This window comes from Epinephelus lanceolatus, chromosome 9 (genome assembly GCF_041903045.1).
Source record: "Epinephelus lanceolatus isolate andai-2023 chromosome 9, ASM4190304v1, whole genome shotgun sequence".
NCBI lineage: Eukaryota > Metazoa > Chordata > Actinopteri > Perciformes > Serranidae > Epinephelus > Epinephelus lanceolatus.
Window position 1 is genome coordinate 17,485,035 of NC_135742.1, and position 20,889 is coordinate 17,505,923.

A 20,889-nucleotide genomic window follows, 5' to 3' on the forward strand; every position below is an offset into this window, starting at 1 on the left:
TAGAAGTGAGCTAAAATATAAGGGAAAGCTATGGAAACTCATTGGTAAAAACGTGTGGGAACCCTGTTGTTTATTATGCATTCCTGTACAGATTAATGTACAGCCCACAAGCGTATTACTTTACATGTAAAGGACAGGTTTGTTTGCACACTTGCACTAAGTAATGAGAGGAATTTGGCTCGCTGTGAGAAGCTTTGAGTAATTATAATCTCGAGTGTGGCCTCTAATTTGCAAAAAGTCTGTCTAATCTTCTTAGGCTTGCATCCAAAGATCTGTTTGACATATTGTGATTTTCCCTGAGCCATATGTATGCTATGTATTTTAAGAAGTTTCTACTCAGTGTGACATTTTAAGTTAAAATCTTTTATTGTAGATTGAAGAAAGAGCAGATAGAAATCTTGAAGAAAAAAGCAGGTTCACATTGACACATAACCAAATACACACTCGCTATGTTACAGATATTTAAGGCACTTTTTTATATATATATAAAATTTGTTGGAAAGCAGCAATAAAACCAGAAATTTGCTCCCAGGATGGAAATCACACCATCAAAAGCTTGAAAGATGAGAATAATTTTAAGTCTGTTTTACACAAGGCAGATTTTTTTAAATTACACTGAACTGATCTTTAATAGCAGTGGAGGTGTTATAACAGACAAAAATACGTGCAGTGCAGAGTAACAGATGAGTTTCATGACATTATGAAGGAAGGGGAGGGAGACTGCTGCCATGCAACAGTTTAGAGAAACATTTCCCCTATTAGGTCTGTTAAAGCACATTACTCACACCCTTAATTTGACAAAGACAACAGGTAAAGGGAAATATTTAAGTTAAATTCACGTTGCATTGTCTCCGACTGATGTAGATAAACAGATTTAAATTGTTCCCAGTTGTGATAGAGCTCCAAGATGCAAGAGATAATGTGTTTATGATTCCTTTTGGGCGAGTTTGTAGTTCAGTAATTTACACGGAGCATTAAAATTTGACACACACAGACCAGATCAATCTTTTAATCTGCACTGGCACTTTAATGCCCAGTGTAAATGGGTTGAACACAATCTGTATGTTTGGAATGTGTTTCTTAGAGCTGGTCCGTTTTCCACTGCAACATATACTCTGCCCCTCAGTCCACAGTGTGCAACATCCAAGACAAATCCCCCACATGAGGAAATGCACTGGGAAAAACTATAAAACACATCAATTCAATGCTCTGAAATTCTCCCTGACGTGACGCAGAGGGCCAAGAACTGAGGTGTTTGCACAAAATAACGGAACTAAAATGGAGTTACAGTTGGAAACAGAGCAGCAAATCCATTTTAGGTCTGTAATAAAACTCTCTGAGCTCCAAGGTCCCACAAACCAAATGGAAGACGGTGATAATGTCTCAACAGCGCCGGATCAGTCTGAGTCCTCGTCATCCAAATACTCTTCAGCGTTGCTGAGTGTGCGGGTGATGTCTGAAACAAGAGAAATTGACACTTAATAAAAGGAATACTGCAACACTTCCCTGATTATATTCATAGTCAAAACATAAAATATTAGCGGCCAAATTTCTGTTGCATCCTTTAAAAATTAAGGAGAGTCTCCTGGAGTTTAATAACCTTCCCATCTCTTACTCATCATACCCCTATAACAACAATACCCTGCGTTGAACCCTTTTGCCAAAATGGAGCTCACCTCCCAGAAATATCACCCTGATTACATGCAATACCTCATTTCTTAATGTTTACACAATGAATAGGACATGCATAAAGCAGTGAGTCACATAAATAGGCAGCTATTGTCTATAGTAAATCAAAATGTGTCACTCAATACTTGTTTATTTTTGTAGATTTATAAATTTTTACACAGGATTATATGTTATAGCTTGTCTTGTAGTATTCACCGGGCAGACATTTAATAATCGTTATTTAATAGCACATTAAACTATCATTTCTCAGGCACAAAGATTACATTAAATAAACTACTGTTTAAGTTAAAAAACAAACAAAATTGGTCTGCAGCTCAGTGCAGAGGTTTACGCCTGTTTCCACACAATTTTGTGTGTACCCGTAATTTGGTATAGTATAAAGAATTCGCCCTCTCATGTTCTATGCACAGAAATGCATCTATTAACGGATGGATAGAAAAGCCACCATCAAAACGGGAGCTAATGTAGTCTGTTTTTCGCCGTCCTACCTTGTGGAATATGATCATGAAACATTATTGAGACAAAACTAGGACCAATAGTGCATAGCGACAAATAGGTGAGGAGGCTGACCTGCCAGATGTGTAGCCAGTTTTGTATGAATCACTATGCTCTCTACATCAGTGATGAGCTTAATACATTTAGTATCATACTTGCATTTGGCCACGTCGTCAAACTAGTTTGCTGTCTCTGACAAGCAGTTGTCTGTTAGTTACTCACTCCACAGCAGGAAACAGCACTTCAAAATAAAAGCTCTGTGCTGAAAAGTCACTGTATTTTGAAATAGAGTGTGTGTTTTTTAACAAACTTCACAAGTTTGTGAGTCACTTGTGGTCCATTAAGAATGTACCCGCAACCCACTTTTGGACCGCGACCCACAAGTTTGGAACCACTCTTTTACACTGTCTGTACGGGGGGGGGGGGGGGGCAAAGTTGTTCTGCCTTTAAGCCGGCTGCAGAGGTGGTAACAGAGCCAAATTGACATCTGTGTAAAAAGTGTGAGCTGGCAGGACGGGATAAGTGTGACACTGGGGTGATGTGATTTCTGTGCAACCCACCAACAGGAGAATTAAAAAAGCAGCTAGAAGCAGTTAGCAGCTAACTCAATGAAGAAGAACAGCAGCCGAAAATACCTGTATGTTAGACATACAATAAGGTCTGGGAGCTCTTTATCTTATGAGCAGAGAACGAGATCAGCCACCATATAACAGGGACAATGAATGATTGTTACTGCCATGTTAATGCCATTGTTATTACTTAGAAAGCTCTGCCTGACACATATATTATATGTCACAGTAGATGCCAGTGCTGTTGTGTTACATGTCACGTCTCTTTTGCTCCCAGGATGCTGGCATGCTTTTTAAAATCGCACACTGGGATGGCATGTAAAATGAGCTTATGGTACACAGCTGGGAATGCTACCAATGCAAGCTGAACTAGCTTCTTTTTAATTAAATAATTACACAATGTGACTATCAACATCGTCAAGAAACTGAGTTGAATGAAGCAGTCAGTTAGAAGATTTGTTTTTATGCTTACTTCCCGCAGCCTGTTCCAAAACTGCAGCAAAAGGTCAAATTTATTGCACATACTCGAGGCAAATTTTGAACCGGGGGAAAAATAAAAACAGAAAGAGTATAAAACATTTCAGAGATCATGGAGGTTCCCATAGGAATGAATGGACTTCCAGGTGATGCACACACATACAGTGAGCTGTGTGTATACATCAAGCTATAAGCTTTCTGGATCCCACAGCCTGTCCATAAAGGTTTCTGTTAAGGCTTCCTGTTTACAGGTTGTCGTAGTGCATGTTAAACCGATTACTGCTCATACCTTAAAGAGTTTCTCAAGGATGTCTAAACTTGTTGCTGGATATTTTTCACTTCAGTAATAAAGCTTCTTGTTCTGTTCCATGTTTGAGTGTGTGTCCTGTCCTTGTAATACTGATGTGTGAGTGCTGCAAGGTTGCCCCCTAGTGGCAGCTGTACTTACTGCCTCCTTGCTTCCTTTTGAGAAGTGAAGCACACATTGCGTCAGTGGCCATCTCTTGAGCCAGCTTTTTCTCATTGTTCCTGATGTCTGTCCTTGGATCTGAAACAAACATACTCACACTAAAAGACTAGAAACTACATACAGAAAGACACAGAAATGACACAATGATAAAACTGTGTGGATGTGACGTGAGGACAGTCAGCTGGTTACCGTTTCCTCAATCTGAAACCACAAATTCTCATATTAGGTTTTAATAAAACCTTTATGGAGTTTCCCCTGTTTTCCCTACTCTGTTTTGAAATAAAGACGCTGACCTACTGGCCAGTTTCTTTTCCATAAAACCAAATAAGAGACGGGGGGTAGACACTCACTTTTGCGGAGCAACATTTCCACAATGTCAGAATACCCCTTCCAGGCAGCAGCGTGCAGAGCAGTGTCCCCGAGTTTATTCTGAAACACAAAAGCATCACCATAACCGACAAACGCTCTGACAAGCTTTCACTTTGACATCATAACACTAAGATGTGTGACCACACCCCAGAGGTGTGACCCAAACCACAGCTCTAGAAATTACTCAAAGGTCAGTGTGTAGGATTTAGGGGAAGTTAATGGCAGAAATGGAATATAATATAATAAGTAGGATTTCTTTAGTGTATAAAAACCTGAAAATAAGAATCATTGCCTTTTCGTTATCATAGAAGGAGTTGTTTATATCTACTTAGGGAGTGGGTCCTCATCTACGGAGATGGCCATGTTGCACTGCCATGTTTCTAAATTAGCCCATAACAGACAACCAAACACTGGCTCTAGATGGGGCCAATCATGTTTTCACGACGGCCAGTAAAGAAAAACAGATCGTTTTTCCAACATGAAACTGCTTTATTCTGCACTTTTATTTGTTTTAAATGACCAGGGCCCATATTCACAAAGAATCCTAAGACTAAAAGTAGCTCTTAGTGACGTCATTCTAAGAAAAATCTTAGAATTCGAGGAATTCTAAGATTTTTCTTAGAATTTTCCCTCGGTAAGATAAAAGTTATTCACAAAGCATCTTAGGCCTTAAGAGAGCTCCTAAGGTGAAAAACTGTTAAGAGGAGGGAGGAGGACTTTTAGGAAGCCTAAGAGTGTCTTAAACAGAGAAGATGGCAGAAAGACAGAGAGGAAGGAGAGATATTCTCCGTATATTATATATATAACGACATATATAATGACAGTGATTTAATAAGACACTACCGGCTTGATCGTGCAAGGATAATGTTTGTGGTTGACCTCATCAGGGATGAGCTTACTTTTCCCACCCAGTGTAGTAACGCAATAACGCTCGCTTTGGATTGCAGCATGTACCAGTGCTTCTCACACTCATCGCTTGTGCGTAAAAGGAGAGGGAACGACGCATTGATTTGTCGGGCAATGCGCTCCCAAGTCTGCCTCTTCCCTTGTGCCTTGATCCCAGGACCGAATTTCCCTCTTAAAACTCCTTTGTTCTCCTCCACGAGCTGTGCCAGCAGCAGGCACTGCTCTTCTGTCCAGTTCGGCTTTCTTGTTCTTTTTTTCTCCATTTCATTCGTTGTTTTGGTCATTCTGCCAGATCAAACCGCTTTTTAGAAGGAGGCCAGCAATCACAGTAATTGCTGACAGCTGAGTCTGCGTCCACCATTAATATCAAATAGCCTAGATTAAGTAGTAAAATTACCAGCATGGCGAGTAAACATAACGATAAGCAAATCAATGTAATAATCGGCATGTGAATGAACAACGTTCAAACATTTTGAAGCTGTGTAACAATTAATTTAGGCCTAATTTTGCTGAGTTTTTGTCTTTGTGAATACGGGCCCTGGTCTGTTTGTTTTGCAGAGGAAGAGACCTCTGTGGATAATTTGGCTCCCACTAAAAACCTCCTGAATGTCTGCATCTTTAGGTTTCAGAGAAAAAAGGTGAGCACACATTAGCAAGTACTAGGCTAGCTGCGGCTTGTCTCTGACATGCCAAACAGTGTCAGAGTTTTTACTGGTTTCAATCACCTGATCCATTTGTTTTGGAGAGGAAGAGACCTCTGTGGATAATTCAGCTCCTGGTAAAAAAAAAAAAACCCTGAACAATGAACACTAAGGGGAATCCTATCCAGGAGAAGTTTCCGCTGAAAGCAATCTACAATCCTCACTGCTAGATGCCACTAAATCCCCCTAAATCTTACACACCGCTCCTTTAAACAGTTTTTCGTACTAAGTTTGTTATATGTTGTCACAAAGGCACATCTACACTTTAAAAGCTTGTTTGTTGGACAACGTTTCAGCAACATGTCATCCTTAAAGATTGGAGAAACTAGTCTGATTCTAGTCCCTGTAACTTTATCAATCTATACTGTCACTTACCCTCTTTGGCCTTATACCTCTCCTGAAATAGTTGAACATAAATCCAGCCTGCAGTTTGCTCCTTTGTGCCCTTTGTTCTTTTAGCGATACCAAATTACACCGAGCACTACAAACTGTCTTTCATGTGCTAATATTAGTGTCCTTACACACATGAAGCTGTATGTTTTTAGACCCTTTGCTAATACATTCTCACTTCTAATAAACCTCACTGAAGTTTGAATGGAAATGCAACAATACCTGCATTGTCAAATGTTCTAGTTTGACAATACAAAGTGAGGAAAGATGTGCCTATTCTGCAAATCTTGCAATATGAGTTTGACTGGAAATTCAGGTACCACCATCTGGATGTTTCCGACCCATCCGCAAATTTACTTTCATACCCAAATGAGTTTTTTTGAACCCATCTCACCTGCTGGTTGAGCTCCACATTAGGCTGGCTTAGCAACACCTCGACCACCTCTGATACAGAAAGAAAAAAAGAGAATTTGAGTGACGGATTGAGTGACGTTATCATGAGATGTATCACATATCAATCATGCAGGAACAATGTAAGAACACGGAAGAACTTGAGCACTGTCATCAACCAAGTTCCTATTTCTCTGTACTTCACTTTTCATGTAAAACAAATCTGCCAGTGTGTCAAAATTTGAGATTTATGTAATTCCATTCGGTCATTGTGTCAGCAGGGTACAGAGTTTGATCAATCCATGCCATAAATGCCATTTTGTGTAAAGTAAATCTTTACATGTTTATAACAACTATTGTTACCTTTGTGTCCTCCGTGACACGCCCAGTAGAGAGGAGTGTTTCCAGCCTTATCCAGCCCGTTGATTGCGACCTTGTTTTCCACACATTCCCTCAGCCAGCTCAGATTGCCTGTTAAAATACACAAACATACACACACACAAAGCACACACAGAGTTGAATACTAATAATGCAAACAGTGTCACAGCTCTTCAGCAGAAACAGAACAGACGTTATCAAGGTCAAGGTTGTTTTTTTTGTCTCCACACAGAGAGAGAACTGTCTTGGATTGAAAGAAATGATTCACAGAAAAACATCACACAAAAAAAATAATAGTTGTTGCACCTCGTTTGGCTGCTTCGTGCATTGGATTGTCAATAGACTCTGCATGCTCAGCCACTAAAAGAAAGAAAAACAAGATCATTAGTGCATTGTCTATGATTCACAATAACTAGGGACAAATGTTTGTATTATTATCATGTAATGAAATTCAAAGTTTGCTTGTCTGTATTGTCTACTCACCATAGTTACTTGGAATCAGTCCTGTCCTTCCTCGGCATGTGCCTTTCCACCAATTACTGTCACTCTGAGGATAATAGTAAAGCAAAAATATATTTATTTAATTTAAAAATAGTCATTGAAGCAAATGAGAAGAGACAAACAGGAGAAAGTGAGCAAAAAATACTAATACAAGGACAGTAGTCGTGACATAAAAAAGGAGAGAAAAGTGCAAATGAAAGGGGAAAAGAAATTAACCAAAAGGCGGAAACTCAAAAGGGAGACAAAATGCAAAGAGCGCAACACTGAGATTCCAAAGAAAAGGGAAGAAGAAGTGCAAATTCAATCTGAACGGGACAAGACGACTTGAAGTGGAAAACGTCAGCTGAATCTCTGAGGTTTTACTTACTGTGTCAGAGATGTAAAGGAAGTCTCCCTCTTCAAAGAACAGCTCGTCTGGCTGGAAAATAAAAAAATAAGACATGGTTACAGTTGCAATCAAATTTATTCAACCCCCATTGCATATTAGGCTTATTGGCAAAATATACAATTTCTCAGCTGTTTGCAATAAACAAATTACACAAGAACTGTTTAAGTAGTTCAATGAAACTAATATTACAAGGGTTTTGATCCAAATTCAACATAAAATGCTACTTTTAATGACTACTGCAGTCTCAAAATTATTCAACCCCTTCATGACAAGCATCTTCAGTACTTAGTAGAGCACCCTTTTGCTGTTATGACCTGCTGCAAACGTGATGCATAGCCAGACACCAGCTTCAGATAGCATTACTGAGGAATCTTAGCCTATTCCTCATGGGCAATGGCCTCCAGTTCAGTAATATTCTTGGGTGTGCATTTTGCAACCACCTTCTTCAAATCCCACTAGAGATTTTCTATGGGGTTCAAGTCAGGCGACTGTGACGGCCACTCTAGAATCTTCCATTTCTTCTTCTGAAACCAAACCTTGGTGGACTTTGAGGTATGCTTGGCATCATTATCCTGTTGGAAGGTCCAATGACGCCCAAGCTTCAGCTTCCTCACAGACAGCACGACGTTTTTACCTAAGATTTCCTGATACTTGACTGAATCCATCGTGCCCTCCACACGCTGCAGGTTTCCAGTGCCAGAGGCAGCAAAGCAGCCCCAGAGCATCACTGAGCCACCGCCATGCTTCACTGTAGGCAGGGTGTTCTTTTCAGCATATGCTTCATTCTTCTTCCTCCAGACATACCGCTGTTCCATAGGCCCAAAAAGTTCCAGTTTTGTTTCATCACTCCACAGAACAGAATTCCAAAACTTCTGTGGCTTATTTATATGGTTTTGAGCATAATGGAGCCGACTTTTCCTGTGCTTTTGGGTCAGTAGTGGTGTACGTCTTGGAGTCCGGGCATGGAGCCCTTCAGTGTTTAGTATGCGCCTTATTGTACAAACTGAAACCTCAGTGCCTGCTGCCACCAAGTCTTGCTGCAGGTGTTTTGCAGTCACTCGAGGGTTTTTGACCACTTGCCTCCTCAGGAATCTAGTGGCAGCCGCTGATAGTTTCCTCTTTCTGCCACATCCAGGTAGTGTAGCCACTGTTCCTTTAACTTTGAACTTGCGAACTATGCTTCCAACTGTATCTCTAGGAACATTCAGAGCTTTTGCTATCGTTTTGTATCCTTTTCCTTGTTTGTGCAAGGAAATGATTTCTTCTTTGAACTTTTTGGACAATTCTTTAGACTTAGCCATATTTCTAACATGCAATCAAACGTCACTCTCAACAAACCCCTAGCCAGTCCAGGTATTTATGTGTTCTGTCTCAAGCACACCTGAACTAATGAAGCCCTTGATTAGTTGCACCAGGTGTGCTTGAAACAGGGGGTTGAATAATTGTGATTAGTTGCATCAGGTGTGCTTGAGACAGGGGGCTGAATAATTTTGAGACTGCAGTAGTGATTAAAATAATAATATTAGTTTTATTAAACTATTTCAACTGTTCGTCTGCTTTGTTTATTGCAAACAGCTGAAAAATTGTACATTTTGCCAATAAGCCTAATATGCAATGGGGGTTGAATAATTTTGAATGCAACTGTAACTCCAGGCTGATGTTCAGTGTTCTGATCTTAAGACTGACTTTTGTGCTACACTTCCCCCAAGTCTTCCCCTTTTTACTGTTCACCAACAACTCAAACAGTCGTCACTAGAATGTGGTTTAACCTCTAAATGTTATGGAGGACGTAAAAGACGGATTAGTGACACTGTTTAGTGGGTGATGAATTTTTATTTTTATTTCAGTGGTTTTATCTGAAATGAGTAATCAATTCATTACTGAGTCAATCCACAGAAAATTAATCTGCAACTCTTTCCATTGATAATTAATGAATGATTTTAGTTATTTATTTTTTCCATTGTCTCAACCCTGTGTGGTTTGCTTCTTTTGAGTCATATTGGAAAGTTATTTAAGAGGAGCTCTGTATAATAATCAGAGCATATCTATGATTCAAAGGTTGTCTGCACACGGCTCTCAACATGCTGGTAGCTGAGCTGCGACTCACAGCTTGAACAGTGCTAACAATGGCAACAGTCCTGACAGAGCTAATGATGTTAACCTGGGGGGAAAGTGCAGAGTGCAGAGCGGCAGGGCGATAATTAGCAAGCGAGCAGGATGCACACACAGGCACTGACACGCACCTGTGGCCGGATTGTCTGCCACAATGAAGAACAGAGAAGCTCAAATTACAACACACACAAATGGAGCATGACTTCATTCTCTGCTCAGGGCGCGGTTACTCCCACTTATATCTTTATATAGCAAATAATGGTTTGCTGCTATATTAATGTGCTGAATGTCACATATAGTTCCTCTAAATATCTTTTGGTTTTGGGCTATTAATTGGACAAAAAAAGCAATTTTAAGAAACCGTGATGGACATTTTTCATCACATTTGATAGACTAAGTGATTAACATTTTAAAAACAATCTGCATCTCCCAAACAATTATTGTTTCAAAAATTACCTTTTCCTTCCTGTAACTACTACAATTGTAGAGCTAAACAACCACAGTCAAAAATAAATGACTAAAATGTGATGCCTCAGTAATAATAAAGAAAATACGGGCACACCTCCACCAACGTACATTGTAATTTGTCAATTATTTTGGTTGATGTCATCCATTTATTAACACCACTTTGCTAATCTCAGTATTTTTCCATCAGGCAGCAGATGTCTTATACATGCGTCATTGTTTTTTGCGATTAATGTCTCCACCGTAAAGTGATTTTTGTGAGGGGTAATCACTCATGAATACAGTCTGCGTGTGCAATTCTGCCTATTTATTATATTGTTTTATTTATTATTTTTGCCAGAGCATTGCAACTGGAGGCCAGTACCAAAATATGTGATTTATATTCTATGTCAGTGTTACAAAATCTGCACATTGGAGACAAGACCCCAGTAGATTTAGCAGTTGTTTTGCACTGTTTCATACATTAAAACCCATGGAAGAGGTATGTCAAATTAATCAATAATGAAAATAAACTTAAAAGAAAGCGGTCTCCCACAATTATCACAAATTAGAAACAACAAGAAACTCACCGTTCTGGGGTCAAAGGTGTACAACGCTCTGAACACCTTGACTTGGCCTAGTGAAGAGAAAACACAGGTTTCATGTTAGATGAAACCTTCACAGACTGTTTGTGGCACGTTAACCTCATCCCTGTGTGCATAACAGTGGTAAACAGAGCACATTGTACTGGAGAATATAGAGAAAGTGAGGTGAAACCACACAAGCTGCCACTTCACAGCCCTGCAGAATAACAGCTTCGTTTCACTGCAACGAGCCTGTGGGTCGGCGCTCAAAGCAGCTTTATTGTGGTAGATTACTCTCATACAAGTGCAATAAATCAGAGAGGTGTCAACATCATACATCATATCCATCACGAGCCAACTGAATATTGCCCTCCCCGAGCAACACAACTCAGACACACAGCTCCTAAAGTCTGCTCTGTAGTGCCTGTGTTCACTAACACAGCTCTGCTGCAGCCAACAACAATACACATTTTTACATGCAGTGCAGGGACAGAAACACATAGCTGGTCCTTATGTGTGTGCAGCCCTGAGGTAGCTGCCCTCGGGGCCTGTGATGGCTCGCTGTCGAGCCTGGCATTAACTCTGCTGCTGGAATGCTACCAGCGTGGTTGTGGCCTAAGCCCACAGCTGAACTAGTTCACGGAGACCAACAAAGGAGCTTAAAGAAGCAGCGCCATATTTCACTTTTACATATATTGTACCAAATGCAGATTTCTGGGACTAAACAATGCCTGAAGTTATGTTCAGTATGTTGGGTTACTACATACACATACAGTTTACTAAACAGACTAATGAGCTGGATACACTGAGGCCAAAGTGCCAGCTTTGTTTTCAGATAACCAGACTCTAATTGCATGCACGGGCCATGCAATGCTTCTGATCTGCATCAGATTTGTAGATTAACATCATACAGTGCTTCACTCTACTCACTTCCCATTTAAAGATTTGTTTTGTTGGAAACGCCTTGATTGGACATGTCCATCAGTCCCTAAAACAAACACACACACACACGTTACATACACATGCACACAGTCTGTTTTATCGCTTCTATCCTGAGTTTCTTTTATCTTTTTGTTTAGTTGTTTCCATTTTTTTTTAATCTAACCACAGATGACGGCTGCAAATTAGTGCAAGCTGGACACAAGATAAAGCTTTTTATTGGTGATGTTTTTGTATGCTGCAGAGTATTCTTATTGTGTAATTTACATGGTGCAATCTGTTACTTGTTAAGGTGCTGTGGAAATAAAGATTAATATTACCACGTCTTTTTACTTCTATCTATGTAACAATGTTTACCTGTAGTTTGTTTCCCAGTCAAATAAACCAACAAACTAAGAGACAAACATGACTGATCCTCACAAGCCAGAATTTGACAAAGTGTAATGAAGCTGCCGTTGACCCATGCAGAGCTTCTCTAAAACTAATGCTGATGTATTTATTTATATATGTAAAGTGCATTTCTGGACACACAAGGCTGTTAGAAGCTGATGTCTTCAGCCAGCAGGTCTAAATGTATGATGGTGGTGACTCCCCTCTGCTGTTACTCGGGGTTTCTATTTAGCTAACACACTGTCTCAGTGTTTCAGAATGAGAGAGGCTGAGCTGCTGCACAAGCCCAGCTCTGTTCAACACAGCGAGCATGTCGACTCTGCAGGCCTGGTCATGTCGCTTAAAACACACAAAAGCCTGTGCAGACTGGTCCATGTTCTCCTTGCTTTTTAAAGCCTCCGGCACGTACTAGGAAGTGCGAGCAGAACATTGTCAGTATATTTTATTTGCTTGTGGGTTTTTTGATGACTTCCAGCTGTGTTGTTTTATTGCAAGAGCAAGAAAAAAAAACATGTCTGATCTTGATGGTGATTCTTCATTCCTGTTCAAAGTCCCACCCATAAATCCTAACCATCTAAGCCTCCCAAAATATGATACCACGAGTCATTAGCACAGAAACGTTAATGTTTTACACCAGAGAATACACACAGCTCTCTAGTATTTCCCTCAAACTTCCTGGTTGACACAAAAACTGAAACCTGTTCCTCCTATAACGAGCTGATTTTGAAGGAAAAAGAAGGGAGCACAAAAATGTTATCTCACAAGCCTGGTCCTGTTAAATCGGTGCACATTGTTCAGGGTGTAGGTGGCCGGGCACCATTTTAAAAAAAGGTATTACAGCATGTGTAAAGATCTCTTCGAGTACCCACTGATTATTGTAGCAAAATTACATTGGTCTTCAAACGTCCATCAGAGGGACAGTGACAGACCAGCAGTCCTGAAGCTGGGACAGATTAATTCAAACTTACTTGAGGAGCAAAATCATCTGACATGAAGGTTTGAACCAGGGGCATTAATATACCTAGTGTAAGCTCCTCATGACACAGTAAAACTCATTTAGGTAGTGATTCCTCAGCCATTCACACGAATTGCCTCTGTGTAAATTACTGCATAAAGCTACATCAGTTGTGACAATATGAGTCACTGGCTTCCACTAATAACACTGAAGGCTCTCCCACAGCGCCCCAATCCACCATCTGTCAAGACAGACGATCTCACCTGCCGTCACACACAGGTGTCGTGGCGCTGACTCATGAATAAACATGAAAAGTATGAATGATAATGATGCGTCTGTCATTTGAGCATCGTGCTCTGTTTTCAGAGGGCCACAGCTAGCAGGCAGAAAATGACATACTGTACAGATGTCTGCGGAAATGTGCCTGTGGTCATCCCAAGGAATGTTTTTCATAGATTATTTCGATGCTTTAAGCTACTTTCTGACATGCTAATTGCTTTTTCTTGACATGTGAAGATGTTTCGGTGTTCTTTTTTGCTTCTTTTACCTGATGAACACAATATGACCAAAGAGAAATAAACTCAGCTGCCACTTTAGTACAACTATCGAAGACTACTGCTGTCTAATACCTCATCCCTGCAATAAATCCTATCTTCATGAAGTTTATGATGTTCAGTTTTTCAGATTCTGTCCATCTCATTTCTTCTATAGCATCGAGGGAAGACTAAATATTTAAACACCCCTCAGTATGATGTAAAGCAGTGCAGCCAAGATGGCCATTAAGTTGAATAAACACCTCTTTAACACAGTTTTAACAGAGACCGAACACTATAACCTTCTTTAATTTAGGATTTATTGCACAGCTGTTGCAATAAACTGCATTAGACTTTAAAAAGGTGTACCTAATAAACTGATTTCTGCCTCTGAAGGCCTCACAACACTGTACAGTGCTCCCTTAAAATGTGATTTTATTGCATTTGAGCTCAAATGAATGAAAACTTTGTACTTTACTTTTAAGGAAGTGTTCTGTGTTGCAAGTCCTAGGGAGGCAAACATGATAGAAAGGTGTGTGTGTGTGTGTGTGTATGTTTTGCACACTGAATACCTTATAAACTGGCAACCGAGTGTACGTTTTACTGCAGATGTAAAGGTGGCTCAGTTTGTTTATTGTTGCTTCCCACACTAACTTTGTTTTACACCTGTCATTACTTATGACAACACCTGTTGCACAGACACAATCTATGGGTTTCACAAGGTAAATGTTATTTATTTGCATGTGGGAAAACCCTTGCATGCACAAACAGCATGCATGCCCCAACATTTTGTAAGTAACAGACACATTTCCTAATCTCTGGGAAGGAGTTACCAGAATAGCAGCACAGACTGTTATTGCAGGAAGTAAGACTGATGTCACTGAGGATGTAGACTCATCATCACCTCTTAACCTACGACCTAAAGCCACTGAATGACGGCACTCTCCTTGCATGAGTGATGGAAATAGGGAAGTCACAGAGGCCTGCTGTTGAGAGCTGGATCCCCCTGTCAATCAACAGTGAAGGCATTTTTACTAATTCCACTGTAGTCCTGGTCCCCGCGGTTAAAACGGATATTGGTATTAATCAGAGTTTAAGAGCTTTCTTTGCACTGTGGGTTGAAAGTTTCACAGAAAACAACGAGAGAAAAGTCACTCAGTGAAGTGCTCACCGCCCGCCCATTAAGCTCACATCGCCAACAAGGTGTGTAGTCCTCGCAAGAGACACAGCTGAAGTTATGGCTGAATTTAAACTACAAATCTTCGTAACATAAGTCTTACCTGGTTTGGCCGGCTTGGGAGGAGGCTTCGACATTTGCAAGGCTCGGAGATTAAATGAAACGAAACGCGCTGAGTGTTATTTCAGTCACAAACGTCGCTGGAGTCTGAACTCTTTGCTGTAACTGCCAATGAGGAAGTGCTGTGGCACTGCTGGCTAGGCGGAAAAGTTCGACTGCGCATGCGCCACGCTAAACCTGTAACAGCTAATCTACTCTATTAGGTTTTATTCTGTTTTTTGACGTTACATTTTTAATTGCTCAACTGATCAAATAAATATTTTACCTACTTGACATAATTTAAAAAAATGTTTTGGTGATTTTTTTGTATGCAAATCCTGAAAACTGTATTCTATTTTATTTTTATTTTATTTATTTATTTATTTAATTTGGATTTATTCATTCCTTTCTTCTTCTATTCTATCTTTTATTTTATTTTATTTTTTTACAAACACTGCATTAACACCGCATGGTACATTTTACTTTTTCCACGTTATTATTTATCAAAATTTATCCATTTATTTCTACTGCAATTTTTATTTATTATATTGGACTTGACCTCACATAGCGTAACCTTTGTAAATGTTTTGATGATGTTTTTGATTAAAACTCTGTACAATCTAATTCATTTTATTCTTTATACTACTGTATCTCTATCTTAACATTTATAAATATCTGTTCATTTATTTCTGCTACAATTTTATTTATTTATTATTTTTCACTATGTATTCAATAACAGTTTTTATTATATTGCACTGCATTTAACATATTTTTACTACTTTATTTTATTTGTATTTATTTATTTCTATTACTGCTATATTTTCATGCATTACTTATTTTACATAATATTTTAATGCTTTAACAATGTTTATATTAGTTCTATTTTAATTCTGTTCATTAATTTTTATTTATTCATTTTTTCACAGTGTATTTTCTAATCGTTTTTTTTATTTTATTCCACTTCATTTAACATATGTTATTACTTATTACTTATTTTAACTTGTACTTTGTTACATGTTTATTCAATAGATCTGTGTTTTAACGCGATCAATTTATCTGCAGGCCTATATCATACTTTAATTTTTTTTTCCCTCAATGGGGAGGACACGAGTGACGTGTGGCTACATCAGCCAATCACGAGCGTCTAAGAGCGGAAACACATCAGAGTACAAAGTTGTTGTAGCAGTAGCCACTGACATGCCTTCGTCCTAGTAAAGTCTGCACATGAGATTTTATTTATTCAGCTTTTACCAGTTTCACATATGAAACACTGAGATGAGGACTGTGGTTGTTGGAGTTGGCGGGTGAGTAAATCCTGAGGACTGTGAACATTCACATGTTGCTGTGTTGACCTCCTGACATGCCTGATATTGTTCTCTCTGGGTCATTTTGCCTCCAGATACAGTAGCCTGTTGGACCTCAGATAGCATTTTGCATGCTTACATTTTAAACCACACGTAGACCTGCAAAATATAAAATGGAAACTTTTCATTTTGTTTAATCAGACAAATCAGCTTTAATCTCTAAAATGCTTTTTGGTGGTTTATTGTGCAACTGTGGGAAATTACAAAACCAGTCACAGAACGGCACCAGCAAATGCATCAGCCTCCTATTATAAAACTAATTGTTAATACTGGCTAACATACATGCAGTGGGGCATCAGGAAAGCCACCAGATCAATACAGCATGTGACAGCCATGTGCCAGATAAGACTGATAAGAGTTGGTTTCTTTGCAGAGGAAAAGTCACACATGTTTAACATGTAACAGAGTCCAGTTTTTTGTTTATTTTGACATCAGTTCATTGTACAGACATGCAGGTAAATATTCTGATATAAATATTCAGTAGAAGTGGCACACAGATATTTTTTTTTAACTTTTCTAATGTCAAATTAAGTGTTGGCTTAGGCACATCCTGCAGAGATGCCTGAAAAAAGGTCTATGAGTACATGTAGTCCTGAGAGTGTGCATAATCTCTCCTTTGCAATATTTCCTCATGTAACTCGTGTTCAAATAATAACTTAGAGATATGCGCTATTTTTCTTTCAGGATGACCAATGGAGGAAAATCTACTCTTGCGACAAGTCTACACCAACAGATCCCCAACAGCTGTGTCATTGCACAGGATTCATATTTTAAGGTAGATTTATTTATTTCATATCATTGCTTTTTTAAAACGTTCGCAGTTACAATATGCTGGAAATGTGAGAGCCTGTGTGACGACAGTGGACGCTCTTTTCTGCAGGATGATTCTGTGGTACCTGTGGACAGCAATGGGTTTAAGCAATATGACAGTAAGGACATGTTATTTTGCTTGACATTTTCTGTGCAGCTGTAGTCCATCTATCCATGCATCTAAAAATAGTGGACAGTTATGGATGAATGGATGGATACAAGAGTGTAGCTACCATTAAGGACTTTGAGGTCATGTCCTTGGTATTTTTGGTGTGATTTTTGGAGTTGTAGCTACCTGGGGAGGTTGTAAAAATGTGCAAATTGTGGTTATGTAAATGGATATCTGAAAATGGTGTACAGATTTATGGATGGATGCACGGGCGTAGCTACCATTAAGCATACTAAGGTCAAGTCCTTGGTAGGGAGGCTGTAAAAATGTGTAAATTGTATGTAAATGTAAAGCCAATGTGAAATTGAATACTTTCAGGCAAAAAAAGGAATATTTAAGTGTAATATTTCTCCACCAAATTTGAAAAAAGGGTATTTGAAACAGTATTTAGACCCTCTTCTTGTGAAAGCATAGAATAATAAACAAATAAATAGTTAACAGAATAAATAAAACTAAACATCTTAATAATATAAAGAAATTTAGGGCCACATTTATTAATTATCTTAATTGTATATATCAATTCTTGAAAAATATTCATTACAATTTCAAATCAAAATGTCATAAAAACAGAGAAAAGCAGAAAATCTAGCTCAAACTAAAGAATGTTTGCTGATAAATTACTAACATGTTTAATCTGTCATCAAAAATGCAAAAGAAAATCCTTCTCGTTGCATTATGTTGCAGTGCTCGATGCTCTCCACATGGACACGATGATGAGCGACATCGACTCGTGGCGACGAGATCCTGAGTCGTACCTGAGGCAGCGAGGCCTGAAGCTAGAGACACCATCAGTGGGTGAGGAGGTGTATGTGCTGATAGTGGAGGGCTTCCTCATTTTCAACCACAGGTACACGAGAGAGGCTTCAGTGAAGTTACTGTGTTTATTTCAGTTTATAATCTGCTCTTTATTTTACAAGTTCCTAAGAACGTGTGTAACTTGGTACTAGTTTTAGAGAAAATGCAGTTGGCGCAGTGTGAAAATGGGCTTGAAAATAATAAATTCTGACAAAATGCGAGTTAACATATATGGCTAACGAAGTTTCCATCAATATTTAGACACTGGCTACATATTAAGGTTTGAATTTCTCTCAGTGAGATTCTTGTGGGAATCAACAACACAAACTCAACACAATTAACTAAACTAAAATAAGTGAACATTGTAGTTTCCTCATAATTAGTGCTAAATTGCACAGTTCTTTCTAGGAAACTTAACTGGAAATTAAGATAAAACTTTACTGAAAAATGATGCATGCACTTTCCAAGGATTATATCATGAGTTATTGGTTGTAAACATGATAGCAGACATAAGTAAACAAAATCATTACAATATTTTCTCCTCTCTTAAATGTATTTATGTTGTTCCAGGGATTTACACTTAAATTGTTTTTGGAAAGTAATCATTCAGTAATGTCATTCATGTAATTTCATCTTCCATTATAAGGGCTAGCTGTCCCCCAGGATTTTTTTAATAACATAAAAACGCATGTCTTAATATTTGTAGTGTGATATTTTGGCACATCACGCTGTAACTGTGATGTTTTTGTCATTTATTTTACCTTTCCAGGCCTCTGAATGAGCTGTTTTGCAAAAGGTACTTCATGGAAATACCATACAATGTCTGCAAGATGAGACGAAGGTATCAGGTTTTATAATCAATACACCATTTGTTTTTTGTTCGTTTTACCCTTTTAATTGATTTTATTTCCATGATGTATGTTGTTCTGATTGACAGTACAAGGGTGTACACACCTCCTGATCCTCCAGGATACTTTGACGGATACGTGTGGCCGATGTACCTAAGAAACCGGCAGGAGATGGAGAGCATGGTGTCTGGAATTGGTGAGATGCGGCAGTATGTGATGCTGATGGAATAAAAACCGTGATTTATTCTAAGCGGTTATGATATATATGTGTTTGAGGCCTCACATGTGATGTTAAATAGTGAAACTTATATCACTGTAGCAGATTTGTGTTTAAAGATGATATAAATGACGTCCATCTGGGTTCTTTTCAGTCTATCTGGATGGACTGAAGCCAAAGGAAGAGCTGCTGGCTGCTGTGTGTAACGATGTTTCTCAGGAAATAGAAAGCCTCCAAGGTGAGTTTCTAAAGATTTACAGTGCTGCGTTTTATATTGTAAGATTTACCTTGAGGTGTCGTACAAGCATTCACAAGTTATTTACATTTTTTCAGCTGCGACTAGAGCTTCAGTTTCCCTTTAACATCGCAGTGTGGGACAAACGTGTGCATCCACAGCACACTCATACAGCATAATGATATTTTAATGGATAATTTTTGCATTGTGGGCATACTACGTATTTAAAACTTGCTAGAATTTTTTATATATATCACTATTATTATTATTTATTTATTTGTGAGCGCCTATGTCAGTGTGTGTTCTAGTTAAACATGGAAAATCAACCATCTCTGTACCTTTTGTTTTTGAGAGAAGCCAAAGACTGACTTCTGATGTCTGTGTTTTCTTTGTCAGCTGTGAATTTAAAAGTATGAATATTAATGTGATTATTACTTAAAATACTGTATTTAAAAGAAAAAAATAACCCTACTCATCGTATTTTGTGTGTTTTATTTGCAGAGAAAGACTGAAATGGAATTTCATCGCTTAACCTTTTGAAGATGCAGACTGCTGCTCACATGGATGTCAGGAAAGTATTTTCTTTGACTGAGAGGACCAAACTAAGTGTTAATCTCTATGTATTACACGAGACAGTTAATTTTGCTGTTCAGCTGGACTCTGGACAGACTCTGCATGAATCATAGTGATCTTGATGACTTAATGAGAGATGACAGTAATGGACAGTATTTTAAAGTTAGGATGCACTCTGGGAAATTTGTGGGTTTATTAGGCTGATGCTGAAAATAGTCAGCGTACCGTTAACTGCTGTGATATGTTGCAATGTTTTATCCCTTACTGCATATTTTTTTAAAATAACACATGAAGTATTTTGATTTTATCTAACATACACATACATGTGCAAAGAACCCTGACTTGTGATGTAACTCTAGATAACTAAATACATAAACTATGCGTCATTGCTTCAATTCAGTTTAAAAGACTTTCTCAGTCATATTTGGATACTGCAAATATTAAACACTGATCATTGCATACTGTGGTTTGGTGGGCATCATTTTTTGTTTTAAATGATTTGTCGAAGAGGAAAACTGTGGATTTGTATCATTGGTGTCACTTTGTCTCCACCTAGTGGTTCAATTTAATACATACTGGAGACAGTGACAGACAAGTAACAAACTCCATGTTATTCTCCACTTAAGTACTCTATGACCTCAGTATCTGCAAATGATGAGGACACATCACAGAAACAGTCACATTTTCGAGTAATTAGAGTGTCCAATCTAGTCGCATGTTTTAGGAATTTGGGAGGAAAGCAGCTGGAGAAAATTCAACAGTTAAAAGTTATGTAAAGTCATACTCATGACCCCTATTGACCCTCCACCTCTGACAAACACCCTCTGTGCACTGTTCATTCAATCACCTCCAAGTTACCATTAAATACAGCAGCGGACTACATTTGGCAGCTTTATGTTATGCAGAGACCCAAAACAACCAGT

At 38.7% G+C, this 20,889-nt stretch overlaps 2 protein-coding genes across 2 annotated transcripts; one reads left to right on the plus strand and one right to left on the minus strand.

Annotated features, from left to right (window-relative positions):
• Positions 1 to 342: 342 nt before the first annotated feature.
• On the minus strand, positions 343 to 15,119 carry ostf1 (osteoclast stimulating factor 1). The gene is made up of 10 exons (XM_033618606.2): positions 14,960 to 15,119; positions 10,869 to 10,915; positions 7,702 to 7,752; positions 7,317 to 7,380; positions 7,140 to 7,193; positions 6,819 to 6,926; positions 6,460 to 6,509; positions 4,050 to 4,128; positions 3,679 to 3,777; positions 343 to 1,456 (listed from the first exon to the last, which is right to left on the minus strand). Exons 1-10 carry the CDS (start codon positions 14,991 to 14,993, stop codon positions 1,398 to 1,400), a joined length of 645 nt encoding a protein of 214 aa, XP_033474497.1. The 5' UTR covers positions 14,994 to 15,119; the 3' UTR covers positions 343 to 1,397.
• A 974-nt stretch (positions 15,120 to 16,093) lies between these two features.
• nmrk1 (nicotinamide riboside kinase 1) lies at positions 16,094 to 20,425 on the plus strand. The gene is made up of 8 exons (XM_033618627.2): positions 16,094 to 16,259; positions 17,004 to 17,094; positions 17,200 to 17,248; positions 17,983 to 18,145; positions 18,863 to 18,934; positions 19,031 to 19,137; positions 19,313 to 19,396; positions 19,895 to 20,425. The coding sequence occupies exons 1-8, from the start codon at positions 16,231 to 16,233 to the stop codon at positions 19,903 to 19,905; spliced, it is 606 nt and encodes a 201-aa protein (XP_033474518.1). The 5' UTR covers positions 16,094 to 16,230; the 3' UTR covers positions 19,906 to 20,425.
• The last annotated feature ends 464 nt before the right edge of the window (positions 20,426 to 20,889 follow it).